Below are 15,552 nucleotides of genomic sequence, written 5' to 3' on the forward strand. Positions count from 1 at the left end.
CTGTGCAAGAAAAAAGAAAAAAATTATTTAGCATATTCAGCGTATCAGCACTGTTACTTTAAGCTGATCTTAACTGTCTAGACTTTTGTATATTTCTGAAGTCTCTAATCAAAGAACAAGTCTTAATTTTTTCAGAAACATTTGTCTTCTGGTAGCCTTCTTTCTCAACCCAAGAGTATTTTAAAAATGCAATTGTGATTTTTGAATATATCTAACGATATGATCTAACTCAGTTAGCATGCATGTACAGTCACCCAGCCACTTGCAACATGTAACAATGTAGATTCTATGTTCATTTCCAAATGCATCTGGGTCTACAGTGAACCCATAAAATGTAAGGTGCATTTCATCTTCACCATGTACACAAACCCAAAAATATTCCCTACATTGCCTCTAAACATGCTACAGCACAAGAAAAACATACTATCAACCAAAAGTACTGTAGGGCAAGTTCTTCCCTATGCAATATAGCTTTATTAGCCAGGCTTCTTTTTCCCTTGGGTCAGTTGATTGAAATTTAAGTAACTAGACTTCAGAATATGTCCACTTGTTCACTGCATTTAAAAAATCCTGATGGAGGATATGCTACTCACTATCTGTTCATTACATCTCAGTGCAGACAGGAAAACAGCACGGCTTTTAAAAAATCCCCTTCCACACACAACTTTTATTTTACACTTTTGGTACTTCTATTTTAGACTTTTGGTACTTCAGATATGTCATTTTATTGTCAGCTCATGTCTCTGCTTTGAAATAAATCTGCAATACAGACATAACCAAAACAGATTCAGAAGCAGACAAAATTCAGAGTCCATTTGTCATCTGATCAATCTCTGAGCAATTATGGATAAAAATAACTACTCGTGGTAATGCAAAAGAAAGATCCAGAAAAATAGAAATATTTAATTTAAAATATTATAATTTTATAATTATAATTATAATTTAAAATATATTCATATCTTCTGTTAGGGAATAAACTTCATACCCAGTTGTTAAAACAACAGCAGCAAGTCCAAAAAATGTCCCGAAGTATTTGAGAAATTCTCGTGTCCAAGCAATCTGCATGGCTGTTTGTCTCTCTCTCATTAGGTTCTGCAGTACTAGTTGCCTTTCCAGCTAAAGAAGAGAGATAGGTTAAACAAAATTAAGTAATCCATGTATTTTAAGATTGACTCAATCTCTCAGTGGTCTATAAATCCAAAACACTAACTAAGAAGGCAATCTTTCATGGCTTTTGATTGAGAATGGTCTTCTTCAGTAACCAAGAAAGCATTTAGGTCAATTAGCAAAAGCTTTGATGCAGAATACTTCTAAATGTGCTTCTCAAGGTCCAGACAACCAAAATTGTGGTGTTAAGTTTTAAGAGTTATTGAAGTCCCAGCAGGACTCTCTAGATTAAGATTCTCTGACCTTTGCAGTTCCATGGTGATGATTCAGAGAGTACCTGCATTCCCAATTCATTCTGCTTAATTCTAATTTAGTTGTAGTAATTTTAGAGTCAATCTTGACACCTCTTTGCCATCCTCATGATGCATCATAAAGTTAATAACTCTCCTGCAACACCCCCATTACAAATATAGAAAAACACTTAAGACAACAGATCTTTTATAGATCCTGAATATATATCAAAAGTCCATAAGGAAATACTTCTGTAAATAAAATTAAAACAATAATGCAAAAAGTACAATCTAGTCAATATATTCACCTGTCCAAGTAGGACTTTCTCTAGTAAGAAGAATAAAATAGTAGAAGAATAAAAGAGTAGACTTTTTTTTTTATTTTTTTTTATTACATGCCCTGTTTAAACCTACTGGTAACATTTTCATGAAGTAAGGTAAATTCTGTATTTCTCAAAAGTTCCTCTCAACTATACAGAACACAAAAAAGAATTTCCTTCTTAGAGTGATGAAAAATAAGAATTGTGCAAAAATAAGCAGTCTAAACCAGAGGAGAGAAGTTAGTTACCAGAACAAAAAGAAATCTTCTTCTATAAATAGCAATGTTTATAACTCATGTTGTGGGGAAAAAATCTGAGTACGTGGGTTTGTATGTCTAGGCTAGCTAACCAAGTTGGATGAAAGTTCAACAAGGTACAGGAAGCAGAATACCAGCTGCCTAAAAGAGTGTATTCTAGGGAAGAAAGAACAAAGAGTGAATTCAGAAAGTTCTTTTCTAATGAATCTCTAAAAGTAATTAAATATGTTCTTTTCTCCAGCTTTCTAATTCAAGAATAATTTAAAGGATTTGTAATTACTTAAGGTTTCCACCCATTTATTCATCTCCATTACTATTGATTTAGCCTGAACAGAACAATTTCTGTTAAATTGTTACTAATTATTTCCTCAGATTATGTTGATCTTGCTATCTTATTTACAAGTTAATTCAGTACCTAGATAGGTAGAAATAATTTTGAGATAGCATAATGAAAAAAGGACAGATCTAATTACATATAATTGTACACAGTAGGAAAAACAACATTCACTATAGTCTCACAGTACTATTTCATCTGTTTCTCTTTCCTCAAGACTTACATTGCAATTGTTGTTCTCACAAAAAATATCAACAGGCTTTACCTTTCTGATAGCCATAATTTTCAGATTTCTTTGTTTTGTTTTGTTTTATTTTTTTCAGAAGAAGTAATTATATAATGGCTGACAAACCACTTAATAAAATATCAAAATAATTACATTTTATTTTGTCACCTACAAGACAGTTGGAAATTCTAAAGTAAACAAGTACACTGCCCATTAATTAGACCCATTTTGGTCCCAGATATCCTAAGCCTGGTAAATTGCTGAGGGCTGACGTGATAAGATAAAAATAATGACATGTAATATCCTTTTAATGACTTTATTTTCATCTTCAGTATGATTATAGGTGTAGCTTCCACATATGTGAAAAGTATTAAGGGATCCTTTGTTTGCCTGTCAGCACAGAAAAGGGCCTGTGCTTCCAAGATGCACAGTATTACCCTAAATGAGCTTCAATTTGGAGAATCACATGGTAAGGAAGTGGGACAAGGATATGCTGGTGAAATATAGGTCTTGCTAAAGGGAACAATGGAGAAGAAGAAAAGCAGACAGTTCAACAAAATGCACAGTGTTTAGAAAGAAGTAAGCATGGCATAAAAAGAAGGCTGTAAGTTCAGACTTAGAAAAGTAAACTAAAGGATCCTAACATGATTTCTTTAAAAACAAATACACACACACAAAAGCCCCCAAAAAAACCCCAACAAAAATCCCCTCACACTTGTTATTCTTTGACAGCTCTTTAAAACCCAAGTGCTGAAAGAAAAAGATAAGTCACCAGCAATAAAGTCAAACAAACACCATGCTGCAGGAGACTGTCATATCAAATTCCAGATGCCCAAGGGTACTTCCATGTATATCTTCAAGTGGTTCATATAAATAACCTACTACAATCGAAAACAACTTGTTTTCTATATTATAGACAGATAACATTATCAAACATTTTTCATATTCTTTTCTAACTAGATATTTTTTCTTTCACTTGAGATAAACAACCAAAAACAAGTGGTGGAATGAAATGCATAGAAAAATGCCTGTAATTCCTTTCCACTGAGCAAGCTTCTTCCATCTAGATGTAGAATTTTAACCAAATGAAACACAATACTGTATTTAAATTAAGTTCTTCAAACAAACAAACAAAACAGATGTATTGGAGGGAAGTTTAAGAATTATGAATCAGAGATGAACATTCTCTGTGTACATGGGGAAATGTGACAGCCAAGAAACAATGTTTTCACAGGAATACTAATCCACAGGTCTAGTGACACTTGGCTAAAAGAACAATTCATGCTTTTACTGAAGTTTTTGTCCATAAACTTAAAACGTAGCATGAAGAAAGCCCTGAGATATGTTTGGGGATGCTAAGTAAGCTACAGTACTGGTGCAGAGATTTGTATACCAATTTTTATTTAGTCATAATTTATGCAGAGAAAACTTAATAACAATACATGCTCATACACAGAACATGTGCTCCAAAATCCATTTGAACTTATGTGGTTTTATGTCAAACCCAGTATTAGTTCTCTCAAATGCCAAAAGTTTCCTTTCTTCTGTACTCCTTTATTCCAAAAAACATCTTCATTCATGCTTTCCGTTTCCAAGATCAGTTTTGTTACTTGTTATAGTTTCATCTTGCAAAACAATAGACTATAGTGCTGTAGCTGTTAGGATTACAAGAGGAATATGATTAATGAAAAGATTCAGTCTAAGTGTTCTAAGTGTTCCAGGGCAATTCTACAACTCCTCTGGATTTCAAACTCTCCTTAAGGAAAAAGAAAAACTGAGCAACAATTATGGCCAAGTTGTCCTGCTACATAGTGTTTCATCACACAAATTTCACCTACTGGAATAACCATAGGAAAACCAGTTTGGAGTACACCTGAGCTCTTTTCAGGGACCTCTGTAGCCACTGTGTAACACAGCAGGGAACACCTCTCTGGCACATTCTCTGGCATATTCAAAGCAGACAAAAGGCAGAGTACCTGCCTACCCTGTGGCATCAAAAACTGCTTTAGCATGTCCAAACCTGACATCTAATCAGTTAAAAGCAAAGCTTGACTTTAAAAGTATATAATTATAAAAGTAAAAAGTATATACCTTTAAATTAATTTTGGATGCTCCAAGTGTCAAAATTAAACACCTTGCTACTCAGGCAAGTCCTCTGAACTAGTCTTTTAAAAATTAAAACAATTAATGGGCAATATCCTTATGTTTACCCATTTAACATGCCAATCTTAAATGAATATCTGTAGCTTGAGTAGTTTTGAATGACCAAGATACACTGATGTGCTGGCTTTACACTGGCAGTCAACTATTGGTAGATCTTAAGTCAAAACCAAAGCCTTAAGAAACTGCCTGAAGTTGACCTTAAGCAAGTCAGGATTTGAAAACATATGTATATAGGAAAAGACTCGGGAGTCTACCACAAAAAATGACTCAAAATTAGAAGAAAGAAAACCAAATCATGTTTGACTGCAGTTCAAATCAATATCCCATTTCCAGCTGTTAATTTCCTAGTAATTGTGTCTTATTTTCCTCTGCATGTGTTCTATTGAAAATGTCAGTCACACTGGGATAGTGAAAGACTTTTGATCTATTAACATGCAGATTTTACTAAAAACGCCAAGTTCTACTTTCTCAGAACTTACGATAATTTTTAAAATTATATATTTTCTCATTACAGCAGAACAGAAGTAAGAATTAAGAAGAGTAGGTATTCATTTTCACTGCAAAACATTTTATAGAATTTTATAGGTAATAAGACCTAATAAAAGCATATCATTCAGCAGAGATGGGCTGATGTTTATTTAGAAAAGTCTTACTGATGGGAGAAGCTGATTATTGAGAAAACAAGCCACAGGTGCACATCACACATATCAGGTGAACAACCATTCACCATCCAAGTGCCATGTCTTAGGGAATAAATTCTAATTCATTTTAAGTACACAAAGGGCCCATCTATATAGCCATAAAAACTTCAGTAGGAATGGCTTACGTGACTATACTTGCACTAAAAACTACAGATAAAGGGTCTCAAGTGCACCTTTAGCACAGGAGGAAGAGAGATACTGTAATTTTCCTAGCCAGGTAGCTGTGCATAGCACAAGAGAACTGCAGCTGTGATGTGGATACACATGGGTGCACATCCAAGCATGCTTTTCAACTACTTGTATCCTGTAACAATCAGACCATGATTTTATAGACTCATATCATAGCATATCATATCAATAAAATTTAATGAATTAATATCATAATAAAAAAGTAACAATAGCAACTTCCATTGGCAAAAAGAACTGATTGCATAATTTTAAAAATTAGGTATAGTATTACAAAATAAATGGGTACTAGTAGCAAGTGACATTTGAAATTTTATAACACTCTCAAGAGGACCCAATTAGAAATAACTTTCCCATTTTTTCTTTAAATATGGCTAGTAGTTTCTCAACACTGTGTAAGCAACTGTAAGGGCTGATTGGGATTTTGAAGTCTGCCACGTACAAACTGTCATAGTAAAAGGAAATCAATGTTACAAAATGAATCATGACAGATGAAGAGAAGTGAGGCAGAGAGGGAAAAGGTCAGTTACTCTGAAACTGATAACACTAATAAACTAGTCAGTGGTGACCATCATCATAATTTCTACTGATTATTCTTCAGACTGCCACAGTGATGTCAAACCACATAAAAGAGCATTTATACCATCATTTCATTGATTAAAATACAGTGGGAGAAAATTCTCATCTGAAATAATTTAATTGACTTTAACAACTTGCAAAAAAACCCCTGTCTGGATTACAAGCCACATCTTCACTAGGCTCGAAATTTCTCATACTTTAGACTCTTAGCTTGTTTTCTCTCTTCCATGTTCAGATGCTGTAGATGGAATGAATGCTACTTTGGTTTTGTACCCCCAAATGGGACGGAAGGTGGCGTACAAATACTCAATAGAAATAGAAAATAAAATAGAAAATACAAATAGAAAAGCAGAGCCAGTGCAAAATGCTCTCTGCTTCACTGTCCACATGTATTAAGCATAATTTCACTGGTGTATTTTGTGTGAATCTGTGTGTCTGTGGGGAGGAAGACACAGTAACCACCCTTGAAAAAAAGACAATTTGCAACCCAATATGCTTAGTGGCCCTTCTGGGAGATATGCTCTTTTACCCAACCTGTCTAAAATATCGGGAAGACAAACACTTAACTTGAGAGCAGTCAGGGCAGTAAACCTATAGAGAATATATTTCATGTCAACATCATTAAGACATAATTATACTGACATCCTGGTAAACAGATAATATAAGGACATATAAGGAATTAACTACCTTATAAGAAATAAACATACTATCTCTGCTGAAGTTCTGAAACCCAGTATCTGAAACTTGAAGAAACTTTTGGAATACTCTTACACTCATGTTGAAAGAGCTCTCCAGTTTTGTCACGGGTTAATACATCTGTTATAGGCCATTGCCACTCTGCCCATAATAGGCTATTTTCGCCTAGTTTTCCAATGTTCAGACACTCTGAAAGTGTTCTTTTAAAAAGAAATAACTTCTAACTTCTGAGCACTCAGACCTGCAATGAAAAACAAGGCTCAAGTTAAAAAAAAGTGGGACAATCACACATACAAAAATCCGCAAAGGCCTTCCAAAACACGTATGAAAGTTAGTGAGCAGATAGTACAGCTACATAGGGCATTTCATCAGCAGATGAAAGATTAACAGCTCATGTTACTTTATCCTCAGTGCTATTGTTTCTAATCAACAGGTAAAACCAGAAGCTGCTGCAAGTGTTTGTTTGGCAAAAATAAATGAAAAATAGAATACTGATACCTATCTCTACACCTCCATTGTACGCCACCAGAGTGCAATACAGAGATGACAAAATAATTACACAGTGTCTGCTTGTTCTATGACCAGCATGCCCACAGACATCTCAGGAAATGGGCCTCTAGATCAAACAGTTAAAATAAATCAGACCTAAATGTTTTATCCTCCTGCTTCAAAGCTTGTTTGCAGATATTTTTCACATCAAGTACACAGAGCAATTAAAATTACTAGCACAGCAAGAAACTGAACTCTTTAAAAAGAAAGCTTAATTTTTAAAGCTTCCTCACGCAAAGACAGATTACAAATTATTTACAAGCAAAGAGTTAGGAGAAAAAGAAAAGGATCTCACAATATTAGCCACAAACCAGAATGTAAACTGCACTGAAAAAAAAAATCACACAGAATCACAAAATATTCTGAGTTGGAAGGGACACACCAGGATTGAGTCCCAACCCTTAACTGAATGGTTATGGATCAAACCCATGACCTTAGTGTTATTAGCATCAAATCCTTTATATTCATTTTGTTATCAACAAGGTACTGAAATTACACTCCGCATAAAGAGAAAATAATGTCGAAAGCCCTTAAATCCATGTGAGATTTTGTGCTGCACAAAGGAGAGACTCAATCCATGGGCAAAAACCATGAAGGTTAAATTTCTTGGCAGTAACCCAGCATTCTTATTTTTCTTCTGTGTGGCTTTTAGGCAACAAACATGCAGCAGAGTGCAGAAGGGCATCCACCACCTGCATTTAATAATCTTATCTACAAGAGTAACTGAGGTTTTAAGGTACTGTTACCAGCATTCAGAATTCTCAGAAGTTTTATATAAGCTTTATAGAGACAAACAAAAGTCAGTCAACAGCCAGTTATGTAAAAAGCAGGTATTGATGTTGTAGGAATAATAAAATAGATTAAGACATATAAAATGAAGAATTAATGTTATGATATCAAGTAATTTCAGTATCTGACTAATAACTGAATAAGAGTTGGGTTTTTTGGTTGGGTTGGTTTTTTTTTTCCCCCCAAACTTAACATTCAGAAAATAGTATTTCATAGAAAGCAAAAATTTTATATAAAATAAAAGCCCAAATTTTACTTCAGTGGACTTAACAAAAGACTAAAATGATAGGTTTGTTCTTCCAAGAGGAAAGGAATTATGGAAAATTTGTTGTGTCATAGGAAGCAGCTTCAGAGGGCATTTTCTCTTTGAAGTCAGTTAAATTCCTCCAACAAATTGAGACTACATATATAAAGGTAAGCTGGAGGTGTACCTCCATGCACCTCCAAGCAGGACAAAATTTGCAAGCTGCATTCACAATGATATGTACCAATCATAGATATTTCCCTCAAAAAATACTGGCACAATTGACACAACTGAAAACATTTAATTAATATTTGTCTCACTACTAGTGCAGCAAGCAGTCTGTTTTGCATCTTTTGCTGGCAGTCATTGCGTATTAGAAATAGCTATTAAAATCTGCTCTTTGTTAAGCACTTCATTTATTTCTTTACAGTGGTCAGGCAGAGTATACAATCTGTCAGCTGATACCAACCAAACTGCCTTTTTTCCTGCAAGACAGATGGTTCTAATCTTCCTCAATACAGATATCATTTATCTTGTTCTGTTCCACTTGATGCGCAGAAACTAATAAGGATATAGAATTGTTACCAGAGAGCATTTATTTCCCAGAATTAAGCCCAGATCACCTAAGGGGCAAAACAATTTATGTAATGCTTCAAGACAAATGCATTAGTGATGTCATAAGTGCTACTAGTATCTTGTCAATAGAAAACAAATCTATTTCCCACCCCAAAGGGGAACAAATGGTAGTAATCTGGAAAAGCAAAGCTTGCTTACATTTTACTTCATGACAAAGAAAGGGAACAATTGTTTTCATTTTAATAGAACTAAAAAAAAGAGTCCTTTTGACTAAATTTCACTGAAAACTTTGGGGAGGAAAAGGTTAGGGATTTACAAGACCCTGAAGAAAATGACTCAGTGTCTGAGACATTAAGAGAAATTAAATTTTTCAGGTATCATCATAGAGGTGGTTGATCTTTTACTAACAAAGATAAGGTGACAAATCTGTAGATGGAAAAATGTCATCACACAAAGCTTTATTTAGGCACAGGAAGTACTGCAGAAACCTGTGTCAGTACTTTCCTTATTTTATCAATGAAAGTGAAGAAGCATGAAAAAAGTTTCTTGTTCAGAAACTAACTGGCATTTTAACATTAGCCATTTTTCCTGCCAGGAGTCAAATCATAGTACACTTCTGCATTTCAAGCACGACTTCATTTTAAGATCAAATGATAAATAATTGATAGTATTTTGACTGAGTAATGGGTTAAGTGAATTTATTAAGGAAAAAAACCCAACAAAACCAACAAACCAAACAACAGAACCCCAAAATTGTACTTGTAAATATAATTATCTTTAATAAAAGAGATTTCATCTCCCCCCTGCCCTTGCTCATACTTTCTCTTATTCTGTTTTCCATTCCTCCTTTTAGCTCATTACTCAAAAAGAGTCCCAGGATAAAGGACAAGGACACATGCAAGACCTAAGTTCCTACCAAGAACAAACAATAGGCATATGAGGTGCAGCGCCAGGAGTTGGACATGATGATCCTGATGGCTCACTTTCACTCAGCATATTCTATGAATTCCTTTTACCTATTTAAGATGGAGTACTAAGACTGAGCCTATTAGGTATTAAAAAGACATTAACATTTTTGTTTTTCAAAAGTTTTGGTTTTTCCTCGTCCAATTTCCATTAACATTTTGCATTTGTCTTTAAGAATGTGGTCCAGTGTCTAGTTTCTAATAAAACCCCTTATGACCTATCTTAATAGCATCTGTACATTCTTAATATATTTTTAATTTTAAGGATTTTAAAACTAACTGAGGAGATGAGGTCAGAGGGGACCCATGAGCTGTCTGATAAATAAATCAGGTTTTCCTCATCTCTTCCTAACAAAATTCTCAGTATCTGTAGCAAAGGAAGTCCAGCAAAGTGCTATGTGTAGAATCCATGATTCAGTTCAAATATCACAAAACCAATAATTTAAGAAAGGTGTACATTTGTACAAAAACATTACCTTCTCAAATATGCAGGTACAAATATTGCTTGTACTTTATCTCTGCTAAATCTAATTTTTCACTTAAAGATGTGTTTAAAATACTTCAGCTGTCCCTTTTATTGTACATCCTGTCACATACTACCATAGCAACTTCAGTTCCAAGTTTTTTAAGAAGACCGTCAAAAACCACAAGAGGGTTACCTAGATTATCAAACAGATTCCAATAAGAAACAAATTTAGAATTCCTGCTGGAAGGTTCAAACTTATTTCTTACTGGGCAAATACAAATTTTATTAATTCTTTGTACATTTTCAAAGAAACATTGAAGTGAAAAGCAAGCACATTTTTTTACAGTTGTATAACTTAAGCTCCAACATCTTGTTTTGAGATACGAGTGTGTGAATATAAACTGAAATGCTGTAGTCCTCTTCCATCTCTTATAATAGGTCTATATTATTTTTTTACTGTTTTTATGTCTTTACTTCAGAAAAAAATGGATATCATTTAGTCAAAAGATATGGTCAATTAATAAGCATGCTAAAGGGTACTTCTATACTTTCCTTTCAGATATAAGGACAAATTGTTGAACATAAAGAGAAAACTGCCTTGTTACTTTCATTTATTGCCATTCAAAGCACATCTCTTAAGGCAATACAATCCAGGCAGGTAGGTAATGTAATCATGCTATGGCCTGCCTTTAACCAAGATCTGGCAGTGTAGAGGAAAGAAAACATATGATATTAAGTTGCATTTATCTATGTTTTCCGTGAGTTTTTGATATTTTTTCCCAAAACAGATACCTTTGTCACATGCCTTTTGTGACACTAAATTACATTCTAATGATATTAATATTCAAGCATTAGTGTATATGATATATGAAATAATATTCCAAACCATTTTCTTACTGAAAACTGAGAGCTTTAGTGCCATTTATGGATATAGAAAACACTCAACAGCAGTTTCACTTCAAGCTGATTCGTGAATGCATGTGACATTGCTTGTGCATATTGTATGAAACACACACATGCTTCTCCCCAGGCATGAACTAAAAGCACAGAACACTTGAAAGCCATTTTCAGAAGTAGAAATCTTATAATTTATAATTTGAATGAACTAAGTAAGTTTTTTTTTTCTCCAAGAGATAAGTAAGTTTGGCTTTTTTGTGTTTTGTCAAAAGAAAATTTCACTTACAGAAGAAAATGTAGTGTAATTTGTATCTATGAAAAGGCAGACTATGCCTTACTTTACTAGAGAATGAGTTCCCCAGCAATGATTTATACTATCTGACCACTTACTCCACAATTTTAACTAACTGAGAAAGAAATGCCCTTAGTTTTTATTTCCTTTATTAATTTGCATCACTGCCAAAACTTCAAAAGAAGCTGTTAAAACAAAACAGGGGAAAAAAATAAACGACCATGAAAGAGAATAAAAAAAAAAAAAAGAAAAGAAAAAGGAGCCTAAATGTATCCACCGAGGTACAGAACTATACAGGCTTTTCCAAACCACCATCTGGTCCTCATTAGAATAGGATTATGTAGTTTTATCATGGCTCAAAATAAACCTAGATGATGTTAGGAACCCTAAAAGAAAGAAAAGATTTAAAAAAACAAGGAAAGATTGCCATGGATTTTCAGGGAAAAAAAACCCAACAACACAAAACTACTATCACTGCATTGTCATACAGAAAAATAAGCCCTTACTTTTGCAGATTTACTTGATCTCAACCTATTTTTTTAACCAAGGAGTATAGAATCTTTTCCATGCCCACACAGGGAGCATACAGGGAGCAAGTCTATAAATTCTCAAAGACTAACTGCTATGAAAGCAGACCTATGACTGCTTCCTGGCTATCCAATATTACCTGGGGAGAAGAATGCACTTTAGAGTCTGACATAGTAAAATAGGGAGAGAAGAGGGACGGGAGCAGACTGGGACTGAGACTATCCAGAGATTCATGTTGTAGACGGGTTATAATAAAACACTTTTATTATTGGTAAATAGAAGGTCTGTCAGAAGTATATTATTTTTCTAGCCTGTTTATTTTCTTACAAGTTTAGTGGCTCCCATCAAAGATTAATTTGGATGATTGTATCTGACTCCTGGAAGCAATGATGCTTTCCCACAAAAAGACTATCTTTGTGTCTGGTAAGAAATCCTCTTGCTGGAAAGGAAAAAAAACCCCAGAAGTCTACCAAAAAAACCCTCCAAATCATTCTGAGCAGCCCCAAACAGCAATAAAACAATTCATGCCCTATACACTAAGTAGTCTTTTTTCTTTCCATCACTTTCAGTGATTCCTGGCTCCTCCTGAATAACTTATTCTTAAAAATTACACCTGTCAAGAATTTCAGTCCTCCAGTCTGACCCTGAAAGACTGGCAGAGCCAACCTGCTGTAATCTCAAAGCAATTTTTTTAATGTGTTTTGCTTAAATAACGGTTATAACTTCTTACTGGAATTTCTGATTTCAGCTGACTTACATATGTGTTAATGCTTGGTTCATAATGCTACATACAGTGCAAGGGAAATGTATCTGCTAATACAGCAATATATATTACAAAATTTCCAAAATATACAGAAGATTGAGCAATTATTTTTCAGGTAGATTATTCTCACAAACAAGATTTTTACTGTGTTTTTGCAATCTGACAGGCAGGGCACATGTAGGCTTTAATTCCCAATTCCCTTCTCCATCCCTTCTGATGTTATTTCTGTATAAATATAATTTAACTTACAAAATCTGACAGCTGTTCATTAAAAGTTAGACCAAGTCACATCTTATTTCAATAGATTGCTGCTGTGTGTGTGGTGCTCAGTAAGAGTGCAGACATCAAGCAGCAACCACTCATAATTCTCAGTCTGGGAAGAGAAGTAAGAAAATCCTCCCTCACAGGATCCCAAAATAGAGTGAGCCATAGCCTGCTTCCATGGGCATTAAAGCATCATAAAATAACTTGGGTTCAAAGTCAGCAGACCTGCTCAGAACAGGGTCAGCTATCGGATCAGACTAGGAGACCAGGCTGCTGAGGGCTTTTATCCTTCCAGGTCTTGAAAACCTCCAAGGATGGAAGCATCACTTAGCTTCTGCTCCACTGCTGGACTGGCCTTGCAGGGGAAAAGGCTTCTCTTTACGCTCAGTCTGAATTGTTCCCCAAATCCTGTTTCAATGTATATCCATTACCTCTCACACTTTCTGGCTGTTCTTTCTTGATTACTCACGGTTGGTGGGGGGCTGGCCTCGGATCCTGCACCCCTGAAGGCATCCCATTCCAGGCTAAGTAAGCACAACTCACTTGGCCTCCTTGCAAGAAGTGCTCCAGCCCTTGGCCATCTTGATGGTCTCCTGCAAAAGCTGCTCTTTTTCACCTATGTTATTCTTGTACTGGGGGAGAAGGGGGGAAAAAAGTGGATGCGGTATTTAAATGCATTTAACAAAGCACTGAACAGAAGACAACAGAAAATTTTGTCAACCTGCTGGCTTCACTGTAGCTTATAAAGCCCTCATTTGTCTTTTTGACTCTCTCTTCTGTCAGGGTACACTGCTGACTTATGCCCTAGTTGCTGTCTTCCAGTGTACCCTGCATCTCTCCAGAATTGCTCCCATTTTTCAGCTCCCAGTCTTTGTTGTGGCCAAGGACACTTAGCTGACATTTAAATCATGTCAGGTTTCCTGAACTCTTTTATCCTTCAAAGCTCCTATGGCACCTCGCCTACCAGTTTCCCAAACAAGATGAAATCCTCCCTCCCAATGTCCAGGGTCTGGAACTCATCTTGCTACGATTAAGTCTGCCTTTAATATCACAGTTCTCCCTTACTTGTAAATAATATTGTAAATAATAAATTTAGCTGTGCATGATGGCCCTTGGATGGTCCATCTAGTGTATACACACCTGTATCAAGGAGTTCCTCTTCACATTTTGCAGAAATGTACTCAATTGCCTATGTCCTCCTATTTATGGCACTTTCAGCAGATTTTAGGGAGAGTACACATGAGAATACATGAGAGTCCTCATGAGAATTAGTCAGTAATCCAGAGACCTTCTTCAATTGTTAAAAGAATAACTTGTTTCTTCATTTACTTTGATATGATTGGCAACCTCCAGTACACTCCCTCCAGTGTCATGTTTTGTGGATTTTCATTTGATCTTAACTCACAAGCTACACCTTCTCATCATGGGTATCACTACTTGTCTTTCCTTTTTGTCTTTCCTGAAGAGCTAGTACCTATCTGTTAAAGACTTCAAGTTTTATGAGCTGTCCTACCACATCTCAGTTATTCCCATGATGTTACAGAACTGCAGCCCGAGACAGCTCTTGTTCCTGCTGCTTGTCTCTCAGGCTGTGCACATCTGTGCTTGAGCATGTACAGTCTTCTTTTTTTCCAGAACCATCAACACTGCATAAAATCCCTGCACACGGTCTCATAAAAGCTCCTGCAAGGAGTAGATACATTCTAGACTTCTTTATTTAACATCTGCTGCAACAGCAAAACAGGAGCATTGTGCTGCTGTAGTAGAAACAATTTTTCTTAGGATGCCAGAATGTAATTTATTTTTTGATTTGGAGAAGACACAGATGTTTTTCATTTTCTGGGGTTTGGGGCTTTTTTTCAAAACTGGTTTTTTTTAAGTCCTCTGCAATATCTTAAATAATTCTTTGTCTCTTTTTACTACCCTGTTTACTTCATTTCACTAGGCAGACCCCTACGCACAACTAACATAATTTTCTCTTCCATTCTCTGACTCTGAATCAGTGCTTCTCTCTTTACTGCTTTTTTGTGAAGTTTTCCCAGAAATGCATCTAGGTGAAAACTTCAATGGCTTTAACAACATCAAGAGATGCACTTAAACCCTAGGTCTGATTGTTATACATAAAGATTTTAAAACAAATCAGTCCTTCCATCCATGTCTTTCCATCTATGATCTCATGATAAAATAGAGATACAACAAAATTGCAAAGTAGTCTTCAATTTAGACACCATTATTAATGATGAAGCTAATATGAGAAAGAGTAAAAAAGGTCACTCAATAAAGGATTCAGTGTATCACCAATTATTTGTGAAGTTCAAATGAAAAAAATATTCTAATTAAGTAATGAACACTTATACACC

At 35.2% G+C, this 15,552-nt stretch overlaps 1 protein-coding gene across 2 annotated transcripts in view; it reads right to left on the minus strand.

The window, feature by feature from the left end:
- PLGRKT (plasminogen receptor with a C-terminal lysine) overlaps positions 1 to 15,552 on the minus strand; it is a 28,578-nt gene that overhangs the window by 7,186 nt on the left and 5,840 nt on the right. Inside the window, exons 1-2 of one of the 2 annotated variants that reach the window (XM_015615244.3) lie at positions 6,935 to 7,058; positions 986 to 1,116 (exon numbers count right to left, since the gene is read on the minus strand). In XM_015615244.3, the coding sequence (XP_015470730.1) occupies positions 986 to 1,116; positions 6,935 to 6,940 (137 nt within the window). In that variant the 5' untranslated portion in view covers positions 6,941 to 7,058. Of the gene's footprint in view, positions 1 to 985; positions 1,117 to 6,934; positions 7,059 to 15,552 lie in introns of those variants that run through there. The other variant, XM_015615243.3, reaches the window with a different exon arrangement.

The sequence above is a fragment of the Parus major genome, chromosome Z (genome assembly GCF_001522545.3).
Source record: "Parus major isolate Abel chromosome Z, Parus_major1.1, whole genome shotgun sequence".
Lineage (NCBI taxonomy): Eukaryota > Metazoa > Chordata > Aves > Passeriformes > Paridae > Parus > Parus major.